The 14,711-nt window shown below is 37.9% G+C and overlaps 1 protein-coding gene across 18 annotated transcripts in view; it reads left to right on the top strand.

Annotated features, from left to right (window-relative positions):
* The window catches only part of LOC122715634 (CUGBP Elav-like family member 4), a 513,357-nt gene extending 500,725 nt beyond the window's left edge, over positions 1-12,632 (top strand). For 16 of the 18 annotated variants that reach the window (XM_043937961.1, XM_043937967.1, XM_043937962.1 and 13 more), the window contains 4 exons: positions 2,796-2,873; positions 7,740-7,898; positions 9,924-10,108; positions 10,308-12,632. In XM_043937961.1, coding sequence (XP_043793896.1) covers positions 2,796-2,873; positions 7,740-7,898; positions 9,924-10,051 — 365 coding nt within the window. In that variant the 3' untranslated portion in view covers positions 10,052-10,108; positions 10,308-12,632. The remainder of the gene's footprint in view (positions 1-2,795; positions 2,874-7,739; positions 7,899-9,923; positions 10,109-10,307) is intronic. The other 2 variants (XM_043937959.1, XM_043937965.1) reach the window with 2 other exon arrangements.
* The last annotated feature ends 2,079 nt before the right edge of the window (positions 12,633-14,711 follow it).

The following is a 14,711-nucleotide window of genomic DNA, read 5'->3' as shown; positions in this document are numbered from 1 at the left end:
TTTTTTTTTTTTTTTTTTTTTTTTTTTTTTTTAATAAAATGAAGTTTGAACATGTTTGGACAAGATTTATTCAAGTATACATGTATTCGAACTAAATTTTCTCGAAAACGAAATGTCAAGCGAAAAAATTTTTGTTCATTTTCACGTGTAGAGTACTAATTGTTCTTTTGTATCCAATTCAGCATTTTTTTTTTTTTTTTTTTTTTTTTTGCTTTTTCAGAAACTTTATATTAAATTTTTCATTTATTTTTGCACACAGAATAACTTCATCTATATCCGGTTATACACAAACTTGCCACACTCTGCACAAAGTTACAATAGTCGGAAAAATTTACTTGTGTGTAAGTTGAGCTAAAAAGTTATCAAAAATAATGGAAATCTTGGTTTTGAAGTTGTACGGACGATTTCTTTTCTTTTTCTTTTTCTTCTTTCGAATATCATTTTGATTAAAACAATCCTTAAAACATTTATTGTTTTCTTCGTAACATTAAGATGTAGAGCAAAATTCACACTCTGCTCTATTATTCTCCTTCCAACAATATTCTCGATCAAGATATGAAAAAAATGTTGAGATTTTTATCATCGAAAAACTCATTACACCTTCGTTATTAAAAATAAGAATTTTCGAACCTCCCTTCCCATCCTATGTATTATTTCCTTGTTCCGCCCATTAACCACCCGATAGTTATCCACCTTTTAGATATCCACCCTTCTTTTACCCGTGTCTGTGCACGCGTGCACAACCGAATTTGGTAAAAATTCATCAAATTTGAGGTATGACGTATTCGTAGTCGCCCCGCTGGTTTCGCCCCGTGTTTGCCAAAGACTCGAAAATAGGATATTCTTTTTCTGTGTATTTTCGTCCAATGTACACAGAAGCGTGGAGATCAGCGAGTGGAAAAAAAGCAATCCGAAATATCGCGTGTCCGCTCTATCCGGGCGAACGGTAACCGACGGCGGTACATGATGGCGTATTTATTTCATACGCCAAATGTCGGGACCATCGTTGGAGCGAAACCTCCGCTAACGTCAATCGGAATATATTAAAGCAATGTTTGCACGGAAATAATTAATTTCCAAGCGAAAATTTACCTCTTCTGATCTGAGAGAGCGAACCGCGTATCCCTCCCCCCCCCCCCTCCCCGATCATCCCTCTCCACATTCATCCGTCACAAACAAATATCAATCGCCCGCGCGTTTTAAATATTTGCCAAGGTATAATTAATGCCGTTATAATTGCTTTTCTCTAATATCATGTAGCAAAAGTGCTCGTTTCCATCCCTCCCGCCGTCGAAATATTCCGACGATTGGAAATTGTTTCGAAATAATTCTTTTTCGAACGTTGCGTTCGAGGGAAGATTTTTTTTCGAAACGGTTCGCTTTCAATCTCGAGAAAGAATTTTTCACGACGAATCATTGATCAGTAACGGTTGAAGTTGAAAATATAACAATTTCTTCAACTCTGTTCGATATTCTTCTATTCTAATGTGGTTATTTCAAAAAAACAGTACAATTTTTCCTTTTCGTCTTTCTCATCCTCCAACGCGACAGTTTATCTCTGATTCATCCTTCGACTCTCGAAAACCGTTGCCTTTTTACTAACGCGCATGCGTCTCCGCGCATTATGAGGGGACAGACGGAACGTGCAAGACTTTAAAAGGATATCGTGTGACAGTTAATGTCGGTAATATCCGATAGGAGCGTTGCGAGATACAAAAGTATCGTGTTAAAAGTATGGAGGAGAACAGTGAGAACGTTGAGGCTCGAATATCCTCGTCGTGGAAAAGACCGCAACGCGGTCTGTGGTGATGGTGGTGAAAACGAGACTTCTCCATCTAGTGACTTTTTTTCCTTTCACCTCGCACAGTTTCACCTGACGCCGCGAGACTACGCTTCTCATTAATTCCACGAGCAGCAGAGAATTTAGCGGGGCTATCGCACCTCCCCCATTTTCGTTTTTCGGGTGAATTAAACGCGGTTGTTTTCATCGTTCCATGTTTTGTTACGAGCAATTATAAACTGTCCTGCCATAATTATTTCTCGACCGAACAACAATGCAATTTCGCATTAACTCGATTGACGTCCACCATGCAGTTTACCTTTTATTAATTTCGAACCTCGTTACACCGTTGCATTTCCTCGAATTACAAATTGTCAACGTAATATACATATATATATATATATATATGTATATAGGTATGTACGCGAAAAGCTAGTTGCTCTTTGGTTTCCGAAAAATATTCAACATCTTTGAAAAAGGAAAAAAAAAAAAATAATTTCGAGATATGTGTTATTACGAGATTTACAATATTTTTGGATAATTAAAATTTACAAAAACGGATTCTACGGATGTTATAATCGCGCTTAAGGGTGATTCATTTCACATATACATTTTTCTCATGCAATTTAAGTACGAAAGATATTTTTCCAGAAGAATAATCGACGAGTTTTATTTCTTTTATATATATATATATATATATAAAGAGAGAGAGAGAGAGAGAGAGAGAGAGAGAGAGAGAGAGAGAGAGCTAAAGTTGAGGGTTGAAAGGATATTTTTTTGGAAGGCAGAGAGGCTAGCCAGAGGAGAAAAATTTGCCCTTTCGTTTCGTCTCTGAAACGGTGAAACACGATTTTGCTTTTCTTTTTCTTTTCTTTTCTTTTTTACACGAAAACACTGATGGCCACTTCGAAGCTGTATATTACGGAAGCGAAAATAGGAAGAATAAGAAACGGCATGCACCGCGTGTATAGATGTGGACACATCATGATGTATTTGTTATTTGTTACTGTCGCAGCTTATCCCGCCGTCTACGGCCAGTTTCCTCAAGCTATTCCTCAGCCGATGACCGCTGTGGCACCCACGCAGAGGGAAGGTAAGTACAAAACACTCATCAACGTCTAACTGTTGACTGTAAACACGAATGATTGTAGTCCCGAGATTGTAGATCCAACTCCCAAACGACCAGACACGAGTTTATCCTTCGTCGTAACATCGTGCAAGGTACACAAATTGCGATCCGAAGGGGGAGGGGGAGGGGAAGGGGAGAGGAAGATTATTCTTCCTCGTGCGTTTGAACGAAAAATGTATGGAATACTCGCTAGAAAACGAATTTTTCCGATATATCCGCGGGAAGGAAGAGATATAAAAAGATTAGGAAGAAAACGAAACGAGACAAATTTACAAAGTTTCTTCGAAAAGAATTTTATTTATCACAGACGCATAACACCATAAATTCGAATAACCTCAACTTAACGAACCTGGAAATTGAAAAATCTCTGTCCTACCTTTCTCAATCCACCTTTCCGTTCTATCTATTATCGCACCGTGGCGCCACTGTCGCGTCTTTCCCAAAACCAGCCGGTATTCGATTCGTTGCTCTTTTCACAAGGGATGACGTACAATCGTCGGCGAACTTTCGTCTCGTCGCCATTTTGCGACGAAAATTTTCGAAAGTTCTTTTCCCTCCCTCCTTCGTCATCTCGTCATGTTTCGTTTCCTTCGATCCTAATCCCAGTTCGATCGATTTCTCGCGAGGCCGCGATTAATCAAATCGATCGAATGCGCGGGGATTCGATGATCGAAATCGATGACCGAGTCGAGAGAGAGAGGGAATCATTCCAGGAGAGAGAGAGAAAGAGAGAGAGAGGGAGAGAGAGAGAGGAGGGGATTAAAGATGGCGGATAAGCGGGAGAAAAGAAAGAGGATAGGGCGAGCGGAGCAAGCGCCTAATTGCAATTAACAACTCGCCATTATTAGAATATACGACGCCTAACAATGAGATAATGCAAATAAAACGAAAGTTTTAATTACTTTGCCGTTACGCCTGCCGGCGATCCGTTGTTACATCGTAGGATAATGGGAAGTTTACCGCGACAGCGTTTCCCCTACCCCTCCAACCCTCCCCCCCCCCTCGATATTCCCTATTTTCCGCCAAAGCCTTTCCCCTGTTTTTTCCTCCCTCCCCAAACGCGACTCGCGTATCACGTTGATACATTTTTCGCAATATGCTTTCAATGCTTTCAAAGAGAGAGATTTGATTCGTTAAAGAATTCGAAAGATCGATGGAAAGAATTGGCGGGAAGAATTCTTTGTAAAATTTGCCAGCTTCCCTTTTAGGAGAACTATTCGAGCAAAATTGAGAGATCACCATTCTTTGTTTCACTGAATCAAGAAACAAATTCTGAAAGGAATAAACGAGATTCAGTGATGAACGAGTACGTATTCTTACGATTTATTCTCGATGTATTCTCGACAAGTTTTTGAAAATATTTCGATTTCGATTTATTTTTATCTTTTCCCCCCCTCAAACAAGTGTATGTTGAAATTGCGAAGCGAACGAGAGAGTAGATCCTAATGGAAGAAGACACGACGGCGACACCAGAAGAACGATATAGTTTACTCTCTTGTCATCGTTGCACGACATCGTTATATCAATTTTATATTTATTGTCGCTTCGTTTTTTCTTTCTTTCTTTCTTTTTTTTTTTCTTTTTTTTTTTTGGTTGCTTCTTTAATCTGTTCTCAGTGTATATATTATTATATACGTCTTACAAGGTGTTCTCGGTGTTCGTGCCTATCTCTCTTCTCTTGATCAACGTCGACATTCTCCGACCAAGCTCCACGGAAACTCTACATTTCATTCTTTGGATGGGTTATATCGGTGTGTTTTCGTTGCACTCAATGTCACTATTCTTAGCTGTGCTCGGTGTTTTGCGCTGTCGACAAACATTGATCGTTGCTTTCCCACGACGATCAAATCCGTATACATAGCATTAAATGTATAGAGTGTGCACTTATCAAGGGTTTCGATCGATGCACGTAAGCTCGTCCATAAGATCGAAGGATCGTCGAATCGTGGTCGGGGAAACGATCGATCTTTGAACTTTTGTTTTTTTTAATTTTTAGAAAAAGAAAATTTTCTATTTAGAAGCGTTGTTGTTTTAAGTGATGACAATAGATTCAAAGATCGACGAGATTTTTTAATTATTTTCACGGTGATGGAAAGAACCGAGTTACTTTAATAACATTCTTTTGGAAAAGGAGTCTTTGCGAAAAAGAGAGAGAAATTTAACTCGAATTTTTAAAATAATTTTGCGATACTTTAAATTTCGAACTACATTAATTTTCTTTCAACTTCAACGATTTCGAAGTTGAATATTTATATAAAAGAAAAAAAAAAAACGCTTATATACTTTTTCATGCACATAGTAGAAAATTATTAATTAATTCGACAGTAAGAGAATGTTAATAGCACACCCTCGTTTGGAATAAAACGAAAGGATTTCGAATATTAGCTCGAACGGGGTACTCATCTTAACGTTTCACTCCGCTCGGTGGAGATAGCAACTCCTCTCCTCGAGGTTGCGGGAGGTGTTGCTTTCATTAAATTCGCGTGCACGTCCCGCGCGTGGGCCAATTAGAGAGTCGAAAACCAATTTCAGGATCAACGATCGCATGGCACGACGGCGTGGTTAAATTTATAGCTCGTTCTTCGTGATTCCGGCGTCCACCGCAATTCCTCCTCCATTCTCCCCCTTCCTCGGAACCGGAAACCCGTCGACACCGGCTCTAATTTGGGTTTCACGTGACAACTACGATCGAGTTATTACCGAGACCAAGTCTCCACGAAAGAGAGAACATTTGTTCGTTCTTTGCGTAAACCAACGATCAAAAGTACTCCGTCGAAAATTCTACGTTCCTTTATTTTATTTCATTTATTTCGTTTCGTTTCGAAGAAAAGAAACGACTCCCTTCCTTCCTTCCTTCCTTCCTTCGTTTTGCCTCTTTCCTTCAATCCTCTCCCCTCACCAATTAATATATATTTATATTTTATTATAAAATATTATATTTTAATATAATATATTTTTATTTATTTTTATATTTAATATATTATATTTTAATATAATATATATTTATATTTATATATCAGCTAAGAATTAAACGAGAGAATTTTCTTTTCTTTGTTCTTTGTTAAAAATTAAAATTTTAAAAAAGTAAAATTAAAATTTCAACGGATGAATACGAAAATATTCGATGAAATTATCAAGCAATTAATTAGATTGCTTCTTAAAATCTCGTCCCCGAAACTCAGTCAACTGGCGGCCATTTTGAGAGCCGTAGAGGGAGCTATAATCGACTAAGAACTATGAAATGAACGAGAGCCGCGATCGTTGGCTGGAAACGGACAATTACACTCTCTCTCTCTCTCTCTCTCTCTCTCTCTCTCTCTCTCTCGCGGTAATTCGACACGGTAACGTTCGTAAAAGGCGTGCAAGTGACAGAAGAGCGGAATCTCGGGAACGAACGAGTCGCGATGAGTAGCATCCTAAAAGTTGAGTGGCAGCCATCTCATTACTTAAATGCGTCCGTTAGAGAAGAGCGGAAAGAGAGAGAGAGAGAGAGAGAGAGAGCAAGTTTCCACGGTCATAATCGCCGCTAATTGACGTCGGAGTTATAAAGTTCAGTGAAATTAGCTAAATCCGTATTTGGACTCTCGTTATTCCGACCCCCTTCCTTCCTTTGCCTCTTTCGTTCAATCCCTCCTCCCCCCTCACCAATTAATCGCCGGTGTCTTTATATATATCAGCTCGCGGCTAAGAATTAAACGAAAGAATTTTTTTTTCTTCTTTCTTTCTTCTTTTTCGTTGTCAAAGTTAGTTGGATCAAATATATAATAATCGGAGGAGGAATTGCGCTTCGTTGTTTGAACGTTTAATGAGACACGCGCGATCCGTCATCCCCGTTTTAATTGACGGGAAACTACTTTCGAGAGTAGTTTGGAAGGAAGGAAGGAAGAAATCATCTGGAGGAGCGTAAGATATTTTGGGGAGAGATTCGAACGAATGAAGGGAAGGGGAAGAAAAGGGGTGGGCGAGTTATTTTCACGCAAATCGCGTGTCCATTCGAAACAGGGGGATCGAGTTATGATTGCGTAGCATTATGACGACGGATCAACGGATGTCTGGCATTCTCATGTAAAGTGTCGCACCATCGTAATCACAGTATCATCACTGTCACCAACACCTCCTATATAATATCCATTTGCATTCATTTTTTTTTCTTTTTTTTTTTTTTTTTTTTCTTAAATATCCCTTCACCTCGCTCGTCATTGTGTTGTGAGTCCCAGTGTTGTGTGTTTGTATATTTGAAAGTATAAATACTCAACGTTTTTTTACTTGAACCGGGAAGAAACTCATTGTCGTAAACAAACATCGTCGTGACATTCTAATCATTACTCTCTTCGTCGTCTCCCCCTCCCCCTCGATCCATTTCTTTCATTCTTCATCTTCGTTCTCTTTCCTTTCCTCTCTCCCCTCATCTCACTTTCAACCAGTCAGTCCAGATCAATCATCCCTTGCATCTTCTTCTTCGTATCCCTCTTTTCGAATCCCGAAAGTGACGCGATTCATTGAAAAAAAAAAAAAAAAGAAATCATCCTTGAAATTTCCGCGCGACGAGAGAGAAATCAGATTGTCATTGTCAAAGACGGTCACGAATCTTCATCTTCATTCATCANAAAAAAAAGAAAAAAAAAAAAGAAAGGCATCCAGACGAGAATCGTTGAAGAAATCTGGGAGAGAGGAATGTGTTTCATACTCGCTGTGACGCGAGGTGGCTCTCCCTATCGCGTCGGAATCATTATATTGCGAAGAACGAAACTCATCCAAGAAACTAACATTCTAACTTGAGTATTATACTTCAAGTTTAGATGTTTAGATGTGCTCTGATTTATATGGTAGGATGCTCTATCTCAGGACCCGAAGGCTGCAACCTGTTCATCTACCACCTGCCTCAAGAGTTCGGTGACGGTGAGCTCATGCAGATGTTCATCCCCTTTGGCAACGTCATATCCTCCAAGGTTTTCATCGATCGGGCAACCAACCAGAGCAAATGCTTCGGTAAGTGTAAGTCATTTAACACTTGGAAGAGTGGCCCTTGGAACGGGAAAACGAATGGCCGTTGACGACAGGTAGGATGGCTAAGACTCGGAAGCTTGGGGGAAGCTTCTCTCGTCGTGGTGACCAATTCAGCTTCGAGGATGAAAATTTTCCCTTCCCTAATTTATTCCCCTCGCTGTTCTCTTAACTTGGCTTAAACTTTTCTCGTTTCTTATCAAAGAACAACAAAGAAACGCGTATTTTCCAAAATTGTTAAATTATTTCGAATATAAATAAGAATATGAAAACGAAAAGCTTGAATTATCCTTTCGATTATCGAAAAATCTATATGTCTGTTCCGTAGTACGTAGTAAAGATAAAAATGAATTATCTTTTAGAATTCGAAAATTGTATCCTTTCATACGTAAAATATTCAACTCGTCGAGCACGAGAGATTATTCTCGATTTTACAACTTGATGAACTGTTTCTTTCTTTTTTTTTTTTTTTTTTATTAAAAGTGAATATACTCGTCCGATTGTGACTCGACTGAAATGGAACTAGGTGGTCCTTTTGGTTAAATCGGAAGGGATCGGGACAAAAGGAAGACCTGAAAAACCTACAGCAGCGACAGCTTTGATTAATCGTGCAGCCGGGATGAATGCGCAAATATGAGTGCGGATAATTGGACGGATATATTCTTCTTAGCCTATTCATTCGTAACTAGCACGATTAATATTTTTCTGCCTATCGGTGCCGATTATCGCGACAGATACAGTCGGATGAATTTCATCCGTTGAAAGGATGCTGTTCTTTATATTCTCGGTTTCGTTATGCGCGCCTTTCCCCGTGTAATTATCGAAACGTTGATGAAAAGGGGGATGCCCAAAGTGCGCATATCATTCAGCATCCGGGGGGCCTACACTTTGAAATCGACACTCTGTCGTCAATTTTCCCCGGGGTTATAATAACTAACGATGAAAAAGAATTATCGAAATAGCTAAATAAAGTACATACTTTTCTTTATTATCGACCGAAACAAATAATGGACGAGAAAATGTTTGTGAAAATGATTTACAAGAGATATATCCTCGTAGATAGAAAACAGATCGATCAAAAATTCATTCAATGTCTGGAATATATGCAATTTGAAATATGCTCGTTTACTACCTTCTGTGAATGAATACGATGATACATGAAAAGAAATTTTATTGTTTTTAACTTTTCTCAGATACTACAAAAGATATATATATATTCGAATCGAATTTGATTAAAGAATATTTATAACTCCTCTAAAAGTAGTATTGGACGAGATTACGATTATTTGCTTGAAATTCGATAAAGAAGGGAGGAGGAAAGGAATTCTTTTCCTTTTGGAACAGAGGGGAGGTAAAGCCTCTTCAGTCACCTAGTAAAAGTAATTTACGAACTCTGGGTAAAAGCGGTGGCCGTTGAGCGATGAGGAGCCGCGATTGGTCAGGCAATAGGCCGCCATGATGGCAAAACTAAAATTGGATCGGGGCTAATGGTCAAAATTGGCTTAAACTGGGAGGGCCCTGATGACCTTTCAGTGGCGCTTCTGTTGTTAAGAGCTTCGTTATCGTCCACCTTCTCTCTCCCTCCTCCTCCTCCTCCTCCCCCTTTCTCTTATTCTCGATAAAACTTCGATAGTACCGAGACCCCCCCCCCCCCTTTCAGAAAACTTTTTATTCCTCGCGGCGAATCAGCTAATCTAAATCACTGGTTACCAGGCCCTTTGCGATAATCCCGATGCCCCCAGGTGTCGATATTCAACTTACCGTTTTCATCGTAAAGTCGAGGAATATCGCGACCAATTTCTTGGATCCGAATTCAAGTGGAAAGGAAAGGATTCGGTGTCTATCTCGAGTAGGCAGATGCCAAGTTTCCTAATATTTCTCTTCTCTTCTGTATTTCACTTCTGTGAAAGCAATTTATTTAAAAGAAATGTTCTCCTTTCTAATTATTCGATCGTCGTTAATTTAATTATTTCACCGATCAGGAAAATTTATCGTTATTTATTCTTTCAGGTTTCGTGTCGTTCGACAATCCAGCGAGTGCGCAGACAGCAATTCAAGCGATGAATGGCTTCCAGATAGGGATGAAGCGTTTAAAAGTCCAGTTAAAGAGGCCCAAGGACGCAAGCCGGCCATACTAACCAAAGTCCTAGCTTAGAGAAACTGGACGATACGCACCCTACATCATAACCCACAGAGTAAGTTTCGAGAAAGATGAAGAGAAAGAAAAGAAAAGAAAGGAAAGAATAAAAGGAGAATAATCCCTAAAAAATAAATAAAAATAAAAACGTTCAAATAATTGTACAAAATATTGTTTATTCGAGCACGTCCCCCCACGTCTTTTTCGTTTTCAATTTCGTACTAAAACTAAACGGAATCGAACATTTCTAATTTCAGATGTCGTACAAGAACACGGGCTTATTGAACGCTCGACGATCAGAAGTGATGAGTTTGAATCACCGTTACAACGCTCTCCACTATAATAACCTAGTATACTAGTTAGATAAATTAATTAGAGGATAACAATTAGAAGTCAGTAGATTGACTTCGCCGGCAGCCACGCGGCGAGGACGAAGAGGCTGATAACGCTAATGAGAACACATTGGATGTCCAGCGCTGAACCCAGTCAGTCCGAGAGAAAGGCGAAAAGAAAAGAAAGAGAAAGAAAGAAAGAAAGAAAGAAAGAAAGAAAGAAAGAAAGAAAGAAAGAAAGAAAAACGCGAGAATAGGATTCACGTTTCGAACAAAACGAACACTCTCGGATGCTCGGATACGATTAATCCTTTTACTAAACAAAACAAAAGAAAAAAACAAAAAAAAAAAAAAAAAAAAGAACGGAACACGCGTCGATCTTTCTCATCCTCTTCTTTCTATTTTCCTACATCTTATTATATTTTATACATATTTTTCCGTTCTTCACTCTCGATCCCTACTGCCAAACGAGAACCCGTATCGGAATAACGGAGCAAAAGAAAAAAAAAAAAAAATAATAAAATCTTTCGATACGCGTTTCTTCTCGACGACAACGACGTCGTCCTCGTCGTCGTCGTCGTCGTCGTCGTCGTCGTCGTCCTAGTAACGAGTTTTATCATCCGATCATCCGGGACAAGTAGAAATTAAACGGGAGCCTTTAAGAGCCTCTCGGCCAGGTTTTATCGTTTCGACGACACGCTAACTCTTAAATGGTTTGATAAATCACGTGATGGGAAAAAACGTTCAAGTGCGGGCGACTTTCCAGGTAACGGTAAACCAAAGAAGATACAAGAGAAGATATAAGAAGAAGGAGAAGAAGAAGGAGAAGAAGAAAGAAAAAATAAAAAAAAAGAAAACTCTTAGTTCCTGACGAAGCGGCATGGCGATTGTAGCCGACCGACTGTTTAAAAAAAAAAAAAAAAAAAAAAAAAGTTAACTATTACCGCGATTCGACCCATAGAAATACGAAAGAAAGTACCTATTTCAGAGATTCTCTAGGGAAAACACGAGTCCAGTGTGTATCGGTTGAATTCGTTTGTATCGCCTTTTTTAGAGAAGAGGACGCAAACTTTGCCAATTTTTTTATTTCCAACAAGCAACCAAAGATACAACAAAACCGTCGAATATCCGGATTTAGGATTTTTTCGGTTTTTCGTCGAACAAAGGTGATCATCGCGTTAATAATATCGCGGATAGGAAGGTCGTTAGGATCGTTTCTTACGATACGTAGTGGTGTTCCGTGGAAAGGACCGACGCGGTCTCTCCTAACGCAAATTTGTCAATCACGTATACAGGGTGCTCGTCTCACGCAACGTCTTTAAAAAAGAAAACGAAAACGAAAACGAAAAAAAAAAAAAGAAAAAAAAAAAAAAGAATTTCTAAAATGAAAACTACGTACTACTACTACTACTACTACTACTACTATTACTACTACTACTATTACCACATACTATTACACACACACATACACACACACACACGTATTTAAAATATACATCGTATACACTCGAGTACATGTACACACGACGCGCACACACGACGCACACACATGGCCGAATACATACACACACACACACAGATATTATAACATACACGTATATATATATATTAACCGATACGAAAATCATGGAATCAGTGCCGACCCCAAAACTCGCGGGTTCTTCTTATCGGTTCTTCTTATGTTTAAGAATTCATCGCATTACGCCGTAGTAGGTTTTATATATATATATATATACACGTGAGAGAATTTCAAGGGATCGTTAGTGCCGTGTCAAAGAGTGTGTCATTTCGAAGTCCGGTCGTCCGCGCCACGGCGCTCGTTTCAATCGCCCATCAACCGTCGAATATTTATTAATTATTATATTATCCCTCCCCCCCCCACCCCCAATTATCATCATCCTTATTATTATCGATCGATTAAGTACGATTTTATGGTTAAGTGAGGAAAAAAAAAAAAAAAAAAAAAGGAAGGGAAAAAATTTCCGGCCGAAACTTATGTACATCCATCGGGATTCCTTTTGTAAAGGAGGGATCGTTCGATCACTAACACGGTTCCGAATTTTCACAGATTCCGGGATTCCTGTCGTTGTCCATTCTCACGGCTCGATCATTCGAAAAAATGACGAAATCGTTTTGTCGTTTGACCGACGCATCGCCCGAGAAATGTCAACCAGGCTGTGATTATCCAAACGAAACAAAAAAAAAAAAAAAAAAAAAAAAAAAAAAAAAAAAAAAAAACAAAAAAAAAAGAGTAACCAAAAGGGGGTTGAAAAAAAGAAAAAATAAAAAGAAAACGACGCGACGACCAAAAGGGACTAAATATATATATATATATATGCAACAACAAGAAAGATCGAGTGTCCCTCTTGCGCGGAATTGTTTCTGCAAAATACGACGTAGAGGGAAATAGGGGAGAAGGAAATAGTATAGAATCGTTTAAAACAGAATTGAACTTAGGCTTTTTCGAAGAGCTTTATATTTTAATTTTTTTATTCTACCTAGTCTGTGTCTAGTCATTTTTTTTATATATATATATATTTTGCATTAGAATTTTAGCATTCACAATTATATTATTTCGTTCTACATGTATAAAGAACGTGTTTTCCGATATAGGATATTTATTTAATATTCGCGTGAACCAAAACCAAAGTAACTATTTAAAACTTAGGATAAACTATTTTATATTATCTTTTGAAGGTCTCGAGGAACTCGAGATCAAGTGCAATTTCATTTTTCTAGATTAATTCATTTTATTTTATTTATTTATTTTTTTTTTTTTTTTATTTACTTTACCAAAGTACGTTGTTCCTGAGAAATCATCACGATCGAACGTCGCGTCTTGTGTAATTCGTAATTTATTTCATGTATCTCTGGAATGAATACAATGAATACGTTCGCGAGACGCTTGTGGTTGTGTTTACGAACTTATCGTATTGTTCCTCGTTTGTTTTCGTTAAGAGTTGTAGCTTGTTATCATTCGTTATCAATCTCGTTTCAAGAGACAACGATGACAATTAGAGAGAAATTTTTTTGTTCTTTTCTTTTAGGAATAGGATTTATCCGCAAAGCGAAAACACGCAACACAAGTACTTGAGTTGATACATGAGTTATCATAGAATTTGTGCCTACCCTGATGTGAAATGGCAACGGACGGTACACATTGTGAATATTTTTTTAAGCACGAAATAAATAAAACATTTGGACATTTAACGAGCGATGCCCGGTCGAATTAAGAAAAAAGAAGAAAAAAAGAAAAATGAGTTTCGCGCGAGCTTCATGATTCATACGATTCAGAACGAAAGCCAAGAAAGGAGGATAAGAGGTGGAAAAGAAAGATGAACGAAAACCAAAAGACATGCGCAAAGTACGTTAGAAAGAGAGAGAAAGAGAGAAAAAAAAACTAGTGCAGGCGAGCGATGGAACGGAGAAGAAAACTCTGATCTAGCGGAAATAATCAACCAAAGTACCAACAACTATTCTATATATAAATATATAAATATGAATTATTGAAGAAGGAGTATATATATATATATAAATATAAATATTATAAATATGAAATATAAATGAAATGAATATATATATATATATATACATATTGACCGATCGAAGAAGGTAAAAAAACTAGAAACTTAGTAAATTATTATATAGTTTAGCTAAATCAACATGGAATAAATTATTATTTCGAAGGACAGGGAATGGGAGGACCGGCTCTAGTCTGGCGCAATTTATGACACGACTAAAAGCTATCTCAAATTTATACGCTATTTAAATAAATATAACAAATGCTACAAGAAAAAAAAATATATATATATATAAATGTATAAACGAATATACGAATATACACGTATATGCACACATTGTACGGACGTATATATTTATTTATTTATATATTTATATATAATATACGTATAAATAATGTATTTATAGTTTATAGGGGCAGGCAACACCCTTCTCTTTACTTTTCCACCTGTTCGTACGATACGTTGCCTGTTGCGTACACACACTTCGCACACAAAACCAATGAATCATTGCAAGAGACACTTACTTGCTAACTTCACTTATACATACGTACATACATACACGCAACCAAATATACGATATAATTAATGTAAAAACAAAAGAAAAAAAACAATCGTGGTACATACGTGTACGTGGTTCACGTGTACGTGAACGTGGTGGCGCGTACAAGTAATTACTCGCGAGACTAAGAAAAGAAAAATTAAGGAAAAAAAATGGAGGGGCGCGCTATAAATTTCTCCCCTCCGGTGGAAAGCCCAAACGACTTGCTAGTTATTGATGAAATATTATTATATCTATATATATATATAT

The sequence above is a fragment of the Apis laboriosa genome, unplaced genomic scaffold (genome assembly GCF_014066325.1).
Source record: "Apis laboriosa isolate Shangri-la unplaced genomic scaffold, ASM1406632v1 scaffold39_cov144, whole genome shotgun sequence".
Taxonomy (NCBI): domain Eukaryota; kingdom Metazoa; phylum Arthropoda; class Insecta; order Hymenoptera; family Apidae; genus Apis; species Apis laboriosa.
This window is presented reverse-complemented; position numbering and strand designations above follow the sequence as displayed.